General features: G+C 41.1%; 1 protein-coding gene across 1 annotated transcript; it reads right to left on the bottom strand.

Moving 5' to 3' along the window:
* Positions 1–5,144: 5,144 nt before the first annotated feature.
* On the bottom strand, positions 5,145–8,436 carry LOC141771711 (ras-related protein Rap-2b). The gene is made up of 2 exons (XM_074642265.1): positions 7,521–8,436; positions 5,145–5,981 (listed from the first exon to the last, which is right to left on the bottom strand). The coding sequence occupies exon 1, from the start codon at positions 8,137–8,139 to the stop codon at positions 7,588–7,590; it is 552 nt and encodes a 183-aa protein (XP_074498366.1). The 5' UTR covers positions 8,140–8,436; the 3' UTR covers positions 5,145–5,981; positions 7,521–7,587.
* Positions 8,437–10,319: the final 1,883 nt, after the last annotated feature.

The raw sequence follows: 10,319 nt of genomic DNA, 5'->3' as shown, positions 1-10,319 counted from the left end.
ACAATCGTATGACAAGATATCACACTTGAAGCAGCAGTGGGTCGAATTGAGGCAAATATGATTAAAAAAAAGTTATTTTTATATAACGGTTACTATATCCTGGAAAGTCATGCATGAGACAGGGAATCTGAAAAAAAAAAATCATGTGCTTCTGTGTCCTCCGGTGCTCCTAACGGCATCTGCAAGATTTCACAGACCGGAGGAAAACAACCAATCAGAGCCGAGCTGGAGCCTTGCCTTCTCTGAGCAGCTGTCAATCACTCGCGAACTCCGACCAAACGGTCAAACTAGGCAGCGCTGATCAAATATGAAACATATTCTGTTACTGTAATGCCTGTTTCTCGCCTCACGTTTTCAGAAACATCATGTAGTGTACTGTTTAGCTGGAAAATTAGAAAGTTTGTGGAAGCCGGAAGCCATGTTCAGATCAGTTGAGGAAATACCAAGCACCGCGCACCAGCCGGAGTACAGCTCAATAGGACCGCTCTCTCTCTGAAAGTCTCCCGTTGCAGGCTAGTTTTTTTAAAGCCTGAAAGTCTAGTTTTCTCTCAGAACACTTGAATTATAATATGCTGAAAGCTTATTATGGAATTTGTTTCCAATGATGCCAAAAACATTCTGCCTACTGAAGCTTTAACACCATCAAGCTCACACTTCTGTACAGAGTAAGACAGCAGCGCTCCAAAACGGCTGTACTTTCTCCACTTTCTCACAATCGTATGACAACATATGACACTTAAAATGCATTATGGTCAAAGATTATGATAATAATACGAACTAAGATTAAACTAAATCTCATGGACTAAGTAATAACTGAGGTAAAATAAGGAAACTGACAGAACACTGGGCTGGATTAGACCTGAGGAAAATTGACATGATACAACAAAGGCTAAAACGATGCCTCTGCTGCATGTGTCCGGGCAAAGTCTTGGTGTTGGAATGCTGCAGGAATCTCAACTGCAGTGGGTTTAGATGTGCACAACGTGGGTTAACTGCAGTGTGTGTGTGTGTGTGTGTTCATGTGTGACTGAAAGAGAGGAAAAACAAAGCTCATTCAGCCTTCTAGGGGAAGACAAACAAGGAGTGAATGGTTATTCCTGTGTTGTTATGGTAATGCTTGACACGAAAAGAAATGACTGCGACACAAACTATTAACAATGCTGCCACACGTATAAACTAAAACGCAAAGCACAGTCACATGCATTTTTCATCATCAAAATAAGCAACATGTAGAGGAAGAGAAATGGATTTCAGAGAGCACACAGATACAGTACATAACAGGCAACATCTGCCAAGAAAACCAGGCGAAAACCACACACTTGAACACAACAGAGCCGGCAAAAATAGCGCGATGACGCTGGGAGAGAAAGAGAAGTCTGTAATTCAGCGAGGAGCCTATATAGTGATTAAGTCCCATGTAAAAAAATGCAAACACACACCACCCACTCTCACTGCCTCTGTCGCAACGGAGCTTCCTGTCAGAGCAACTGCTACCAACAGCAAAAAAAAAAAGAGAGAGACTCCACAGATATGTGCAGCAAACAACATCTTAATCATTAAAATGAATCAATATGTAGTTTATTGCAACCATGTAGGGGGGGATTGTTTAGCTATGGCTGTAAAATCGGCCTCTACAATTCTCTTGACGCAGCAGAAATTTGCTTTATAAGTAAAACCGCGCTTCCTGTCACGAGAAAAAGAAAATATACGTTTATGGTAAACTGAGAGAGAGATGATCAAAGAGAGCGACACCCTCCTCTCTTACAGTAACCATTCCAGCAGTGACTGAACTCGCATAGGTCACGAGGCCACCCGAAGCAGCCATACCACATCCCAACCCCCCTTAACCATGGCAACCACATCACATGACCGTCTCCCATGACCAGCAAACCACTGACAAGCCGGGCCATCTGTAAACCTGAACACGACGGATTTCCTGTTGTGCTGCAACTGAAACCAATAGAAAATAGCTTGAATAAATTGGTTACAATAATAATGAAAAAACATTCAAATGTGGCTTCAAAAATCATGCTGAAACTTCATAACTAATAAGCTGAAACCAATTAAACTCACAACCACACAGAGACAACATCAGCGCTGACTTGTGCAAATAAAAAACAGGGACAGGAAGTGAAACTTTCACCTTCTCCTCCTTTAAAAAAGATAGATAAAGCGAAACAGGAACTCGACAGGCCCCTTTCGCTCCAAAGGGCAAATTCTTCTGCTATCAGATGTTTATACCACAGCAAGACACAGAAGCTGGGGGGTGTACATTTACAGTATCTGGGGCAGAGCTGTAACTTCGCCCTCTCATCCACCACCGGTTGAACTACATTATTTGAGTTCAACTTGTTCAGCTCTGTTCATGTCTAATCATACAACCTGTGTCAAAGCCTTGGAGGAAACCTGCTTTGAGCTTCAACTTTACACAGATAGCACAGTTGTAAAAAAAAGCCACGGCTTGTGGTGTTTGTAAGGAAGATCTGAGATCTGAGATCTGAGATCTGAGATCTGAGATCTGCTATTGAATGCCACGCGAACACCTCTACACAGAAACCAAATATTAAGCTGAAGTCTTTTCAGCCTTAGGGAGTGAGAAAAATAGACCTAGTGTGTGTACATGCACATAGTTTTCTGCTCACACACAGAAAAACAAATCTGAAAATACTGTAAAGATTGTTGTATATAAGCAGTAGGGACAGCAATATCACTGTTTATCAACAATCAGTCCATCAATATTGTGATGATACGGATAAAACTGGGTTATTATTTAGCAAATTCTAATGCCTAAATTAATGATTTAGAATTGTAACTTAAGAAATTACATTAATTACAATTAGTATTATCACCATGAGGAGTTTTGTCAGATATAATGCATAGCAGCAGTTCACTGCAATATGCATACATTTGATTATTTTTTTTACATGGGATTTGGCATACATTTAGTATATTGTGGTATATATAATCAATACTAGGGCTGTCAATCGATTAAAATATTTAAACTGGATTATTCGCATGATTGTCCATAGTTAATCGCAAATTAATCATGCATTTTTTATCTGTTCATAATGTACCTTAAAGGGGAGATTTGTCACGTATTTAATACTGTTATCAACATGGGAGTGGGCAAATATGCTTGCTTTATGCAAATGTATGTATACAGTATATATTATTGGAAATCAATGAACAACACAAAACAATGACAAATGTTGTCCAGAAACATATGTAGTATGACGTGGTTGGTGCCAATGGATTCCTTAGGTTTTTTCTAGTTTCATATGATGCCAATATCTTGACTCTAGCTTTAAAACTAACGGCAGTTGTGTTAATGCATTAAAGAAATTAGTGGCGTTGAAACGAATTTGCGTTAACTTTGACAGCCCTACTAATCATTATCATAAAGTCTAATTAATACCACAATATTGATTTCAATCATATTGCCCAGACTCTAATGTACACCGCTGTTCAATCGCACCTGTTGGATGTAACATTCGCGCTGAGTTGCCCCCCTCACAGAACCCTGTAGCCTGACCTCCCCATGCCCCACAGTCACATGGTGCAGCCAACGCCAAAGAATACATGTGATACCATATAGCTTCCACTGGCTAACAGGCGCAGATAACCAGGCCTATACACACAGTCCCAGTGAGGTCTGAGCCTGTGCAGTGTGGACAGTGACAGGCAGACACACATGCTCAGAAAAAGAACATACCATAACACAACACATACACAAGCTTGAAGACCAGCGCGTATCTATCCAGCCTCAGAAAGACTGGACTCTATGTGAAGCGGTTTGTTTACCCCCCCCCCAAAACTCCCCCCCAGCCCTCAAGCCATACTGCTGCAGTCGACCAGCCAGCCAGCCAGCCAGCCAGCCAGCCGGGGCTAGGTAATCCCTGTAGGTAAACAGAAGCAGAGCGGGGGCCTGCTCAGCCTTTACCGGCCCTCTCTCCACATCACACCACTATACACCCACACACACACTGCACCCACACAGTTAAAAGAGACATTTCTCTGGAGCTGCAGAGCCTGGCTGGCCTCATCTATTAATGCATGTTAGAACGATGACTAGATAGAGGTGTTTTTATCTGTTTTGTTGGTGAGAACGTCTCATCAGGTTCATCAAAGAGTCAAATCTGAGCATCTCTTTACAGAAATTACTGCTGTTTTCAACGCGGACGTTGCAATAGCTTGACAATAACCATGCTTAGATTAACCAGTGTCATGTAAACACACCGCAACAGGCTAACAGAGGTGAGTTACTCATCTCTTTTTCAAACTAGTCATACCGTGTGTACACACATCGGTCTGGTTTCTATCAGCTTTTTTGATTTTCACAGTGATCTGTCAGCGTTAACCACACGGAAAGTCTTGTGTTTGAGAAAAAAAAAAAGCATGACTAGGCCGCAGTAGAAAAATAGATTTTGGGGACTAAAATCACTTTCATGTTACAACTGCACGCAATAAAGCTTCCATCAAGGTGGTGAATTTGTCAACATAAAACTCACATTGTATGTTCCTATTGTGCTTCTATTTCCTGTTAGCCTTTGGGTTAGCCCCAACTGTCAAACACCTCATGTGAGTTTGGGTTTTGTGGGAAGTGATGTTACAGTAAATTATGCACATTTACTCTTTGACCTACTGTATTACCGTGGGTGTTTGTAGTAATCCAGTTGTTTGTGTGTATTCAAACGTACTAAGCTGTTTAAGCAATGATAAACTCTTGTCCAAACCGCCCGTGACAACTTTGTTTAGGATCAGTAAACTGGCAGTTAGCCCATTGTGGTTAACACGTCGAAACAAGTCAACAAAGAGAAGAAAACACAGCCTGGTTTCTTTGTTTTTTAAAAATGCAATTTGTATTAAAAGTCTTGTTTTTTTAAAACAGACAGCCCCGTTGTTAAAGGGCTGGTCTGCAGTTAAACGTACAATCAGGTTAGATTTGTCAACGGTACATCATCACATTTCCTGTTAAAAACAACAAAATAGAACAGAAACAGAATTTAAGTGGTCTGGAAAAGGTAAGCGTTTGGTGTTGTTGTTGTCACGTCTAGGGTAGATTCCAGTACCTGTGCATTTCAAGAGATATGTTTTGGCCGGACTAAAGCAGACATTGCAAAAATGAACACCTCAGACTTTAAAAAAAAAAAAAGGCCAACGTAAAACATACAGAAAACCGCCATTCCATGAACAAAAAGCCTATTGTAGTTTCTTTTTCAGCCTCCACCCCTACGAGATTATCCAGAAGAACAGTTCACTAAATTGTGGATTGCCATGTTTGAAGGGGTTCTTTTGGTGATACGTGTAGGTTGGCACTAAAATCTGAACAGCTGATTTGTTTGTGGAAAGGCACTCGACATGGGAGGGGGGCGATCGGGTCCCCCGTGTCACTTCAGTTAAGGTCTTCTCTCGCACTGAAGAGGGAAAAAAGTGGCACTCGTCACGTTTACTCCACTTTGCAGATAAGCGGCGTCATCTTCTTTTTGACTTTGGAAAAAAAAGAAAAATAGGATTTGGAGTGTCGCGGAGGCATTTGCTCTCCAAAAATCGGGTTAGGGCAGAGATATCACCGTAAATCTTTACCCGCCCCCAGACTGTGCACAGTTTATTTAACAAAATATACTCTGTCTTCTTATACAGAAATATCCATTTATGAGTGTCTCTAAAGTGTTGCCCTCCGTATCTTTTCCATTTGGGATTTAGTTCCAGTTGAACTGGTGAGGAGGGGGGGTGTTGGTGAAACTCTGGATCCTACGCTGTGTTGACATCAATGGTGGACACTGATCGTGCAGCAAAGATACTCCAACCCAGCAGAATTCCTGAAGAGTGGACCCCTCCCTCTGAGTCTCAGTTGCTCCCCTCCTCCTCTTCCTCCTCCTCCTCCTCCTCTCGTCCCCCTGCAGCATTCCTCCCTGTATTTTCCTCCAAGGCCAGGGTGAGACACGAAGAAGAGCTCAACAGTACACACTTGCTGCAACACACTGCCACAAAAACAAGAGATAAGAAGAAGAAGAGTCATAAATGAACTACAACAACCTCTGACAAACAAGACAAAGTATAAATACACTTCTTTTAAAAGCTAACGCTGAAACCCTGAATGTAGGCCGACATACAAGAACATTGGAATCTCCCGACTCCCTTTAACCTCATTCTGGAAAATACCATTTGAGCAACTTGTCTAACAAGTCACTGTAGGTGTACAGCAGCTTCAACCACGAACACTAACTTTGCCAACCTAATTAAGTCAGTCACAGCTTGCCCCATCCAGTTCTGCAAAATGAGTCAGACACTTCCCCCAATCTGCTTAGCAAAACAATAGAAGTGACTTAGCTATACTGTAGTGGAAACTGGGCACACTGGGCTTATTATATAAAGGAGAACTGACAGTAAACTAAAACACACTAATACTAATAATAATAAAGCCAAGTTGAACATTTATCCGGTATGTTGTTGTTCCCTTTTGTCTGTATAATAGAAAAGCTAATTGTGGAAGCGAATGTGTCTAAGTGGATATGTATATGAATGTGCATGTAGCTATAGACATATGTATATACTGTATGTATATATATATGAGGTTGGTTATATGTATATGAATATGTATGTATATGAATATGAACTTATCTGTTGACACTGCACTATTACAACGGGTAGTACTTTTTTTCTCATATTTATGTGTTGTTGTTGCTGTCTGTATGTCCCTTTACAAGTATGTGTATGTATTCCTTTAACCTTAAATAAAAAATAAAATAAAAAAAATATGGACAAGTGCTAAAGAAAGGATTTCATGTTTATAATAAGTACATGTCAGCTTTACATTTTCAGTGTCTCAAACTTTTTTGTTTTTGTTTATAGATGTCGTTGCTGCTGTCTGTATGTCCCTTTACAAGTAAGTGTATGTATTCCTTTAATCTTAAATAATAAAAAAAAGTGTATTTATTCCTTTAACCTTAAATAAAAAATAAAATAAAAAAATATGGACCTGTGCTAAAGAAAGTATTTCATGTTTATAATATGTACAGGTTAATGTCAGTCTCAACTTACCATTGCAAACTTAAAAACCGAGCAAAGAATACAACTTTTATGGTTGTCCTGTTTTTTTTTCTTTTCTTTTTTTTTGGTTTATAGATGTTGTTGCTGCTGTCTGTATGTCCCTTTACAAGTATCTGTATGTATTCCTTTAACCTTAAAAAAAATAAAAAATATATATGGACATGTGCTAAAGAAAGGATTTCATGTTTAAAAATAAGTACATGTCAGCTTTACATTTCCAGTGTATCTCAAAACTTATCATTGCAAACTTAAAAACCTAGCAAAGAATACAACTTTTATGGCTGTCCTGTTTTTTTTTTCTTTTCTTTTTCTTATGTTTCTTTTTGTTTTGTTTATAGATGTTGTTGCTGCTGTCTGTATGTCCCTTTACAAGTATGTGTATGTATTCCTTTAACCCTTTAATAAAAAAATAAAAAAAATATATGGACATGTTTATAATAAGTACATTTTCAGTGTCTCTCAAAACTTACCATTGCAAACTTAAAAACCGAGCAAAGAATAAAACTTTTTATGGTTGTCCTTCTTGTTTCTTCTTCTTTAAAGAATGACACAAGACGAGCAGCACTGGTCGTCGCCATTTGGTGTGGAGGCATAGTTCATCTGTCGGACTATCTCTGCAAACAGTTCGTCCACCGACGTTTTATTTTTGGCTGAAGTTTCGATGAACGGGCAGTTCCACTCGTCCGCCAGAGCCTTCCCTTCTCCGGACGACACCTCCCTCTCTCCCTCCAGGTCCACTTTGTTCCCGACCAGGATCATGGGCACCCTCTCGTACCTCTTCACCCGGATGATCTGATCCCTCATGGGCTTGATGTCCTGGAAGCTCTGCTGGTTCACCAGGCTGTACACCAGGATGAAGCCTTGGCCGTTCTTGATGTACAGGTCTCGCATGGAGGCGAACTGCTCCGTCCCCGCCGTGTCCAGGATCTCCAGCACGGACGGAGACGAGTCCACCTCGATCTCCTTGCGGTAGAAATCCTCTATCGTGGGGTCGTATTTCTCTATGAAGGACCCCGTCACGAACTGGACGGTTAGTGCGGATTTACCGACCCCTCCGGACCCGAGAACCACGACTTTGTACTCTCTCATGGTTCCCCCAAAACAAGCCGCCTGTTTCTCCGCTCTGAGCCCGCTGCTGTAGCCGCCCTGCTGGGTTGTTCGAACCGGGCTCTGGTCGGTGTTTACCGGGGCGTGGCCGACAAACTATCACGGTTCTGGGGGTGAATATTGTTGTTTTGGACCCGAGCTCAGCATCGGTATTGTGGCATGTTGTGTTCCCGATGTAAAGCCCAGCCGGTTTCTGTAGATAGAGAGCTTCCCCCGGTTTCCTTCAAGTAGCCACCGAAGCGCCCGTTCCTCTCTTTTTGTAGGAGTCAAGTCAAACCGAAACTAACACCCTCCACTTCCGGTAGGAGATTTCAAAATAAAACATGGAACAGTAGCCTTCAACTTACAGTATAGTCTACACCAAGGGTGCCCAAACCTTTCCCTTGGAGGGCCAAAACTGGAACTCAATGGAGGGCCAAGGGCAAAAATTAAACACCTATTGTATTATTAAGATGCAAAATGGTACTAGGATCCCAAGTTCCCTTAATTTAATATGTTTTACATAGATAGCCCCTTAAAACCCACCTGCTCAATACAATTGGGCTCATTTATGCAATTTATGCATTTCCAAGACTGTTTAGGGACCCCAGTATGTAGAAATATTAAAATACACTATTTTTAGAATGGCAAAAATAACACATGTATAGGCTACTGCATTGAAAGAACTGCATGTTTTCCCTAAAACTGCATAGGATTATTATAAAATGGGCATGTCTGTAAAGGGGAGACTTGTTGGTACCCAGAGAACCCATTTTCAGTCACATATCTTGAGGTCAGAGGTCAAGGACCCCTTGACAAATGGCCATGCCAGTCTTTCCCCACCAAAATTTAGTGTTTAGAGGGTTAGCCTCCTTCCTGACAAGCTAACATGACATGATATGGTACTAATGGAGTCCTTAGGGTTTTCTAGTGTCATATGATGTCACTATCTTCAAACCATAAACCAGAGCCTGGTACGGCCTCCAAAAGACAGTAAAGTCGGTTGGGTCTTTTAATAAAAAAACATCTGGCGGGCCAAATCAAACCTGATGGCGGTCCAACTTTGGCCAGCGGGCCCCACTTTGGACAGCCCTGGTCTACACTGTAAAAAAAAACTTTTTTTTTACAGTTTTTTTCAAGAAATTTTTCATTTCTTCTCTGTATTTCAAAATGACAGAAAAAAAAGTGTAAAAATGACATGTTTCATTTGTGATTTATATGTAAATGGTCTTAGATTTACAGTATTTTTTGTAATCATAATCGTAATTATCTGTATTTAAGCTTTTCTTTATCATTTTTATTCGAGATAATTATTCTGTTTTTTAGAGGTTTATGACTCTATTTTAAAGGGACTGTTTGTAACTTTTTAAGCGTATAAATGTACCGGGTCGGGATCCCATGCGCGCTCGCGTGTGGCCGGAGTCACTGCTCCTCTGCCTGCCTGCCTTCACTATCACAGCGCGCGCGTTCACGCTGTCTCGCTCCACCTCTATACGTGAACGCGCGCTCACCCCACACTGCAGAAGAGTTAGTTTAGCTCTGAGAATATCTAGTGAATTGGGTGGACATTAGTGCAGAAATAACTGCTGCAGCTCCTCCAGACCAACAGAGGTTCTCCGTGTTTTGTGAAGTGACGGGGTTCCGCAGCGAGAAACGTTATCGTCTCCGACCGGGTGCTGGTGTCTCCCTCCGACCGCGGTCTGGAGGCTGAAGCAGGAAAAGCCAACACTAGGATCAGCAGTGATTCATTGAGAGACCTTCGTCTGGTCAGCTAACATTACTGCCAAGCAGATGAAATATTGAGTGATATTGCGGTTTTAGCTGTCGTGTGTCGCCTTACTGTTTAGAGCGATGCTCGTTTATGTCTATTTAGAGCGAGCAAATGCGAGCCTGACGCTGACTTTCGTTGACTTAACGGCCACAGGTGTCGCTGTTAACAAGCAATTCTGAAAGTTACAAACAGTCCCTTTAATTATTAAAATAATCAACAATTATTTTATTCCAACAGGAGCAGTAAAGAATGCTTAGAAAACACAACAGTATAACATGTACTCAGTGGTGGAAAGTAACTACATACATTTACTCAAGTACTGTACTTAAGTACAATTTTGAGGTACTTGTACTTTACTTGAGTATTTCCATGTTCTGATACTTCTACTCCATTACATCTCAGAGGGAAATAT

This window comes from Sebastes fasciatus, chromosome 7 (genome assembly GCF_043250625.1).
Source record: "Sebastes fasciatus isolate fSebFas1 chromosome 7, fSebFas1.pri, whole genome shotgun sequence".
Lineage (NCBI taxonomy): Eukaryota > Metazoa > Chordata > Actinopteri > Perciformes > Sebastidae > Sebastes > Sebastes fasciatus.
Note: the sequence above shows the minus strand (reverse complement) of the source record. Positions and strands in the feature narration are given on the sequence as shown.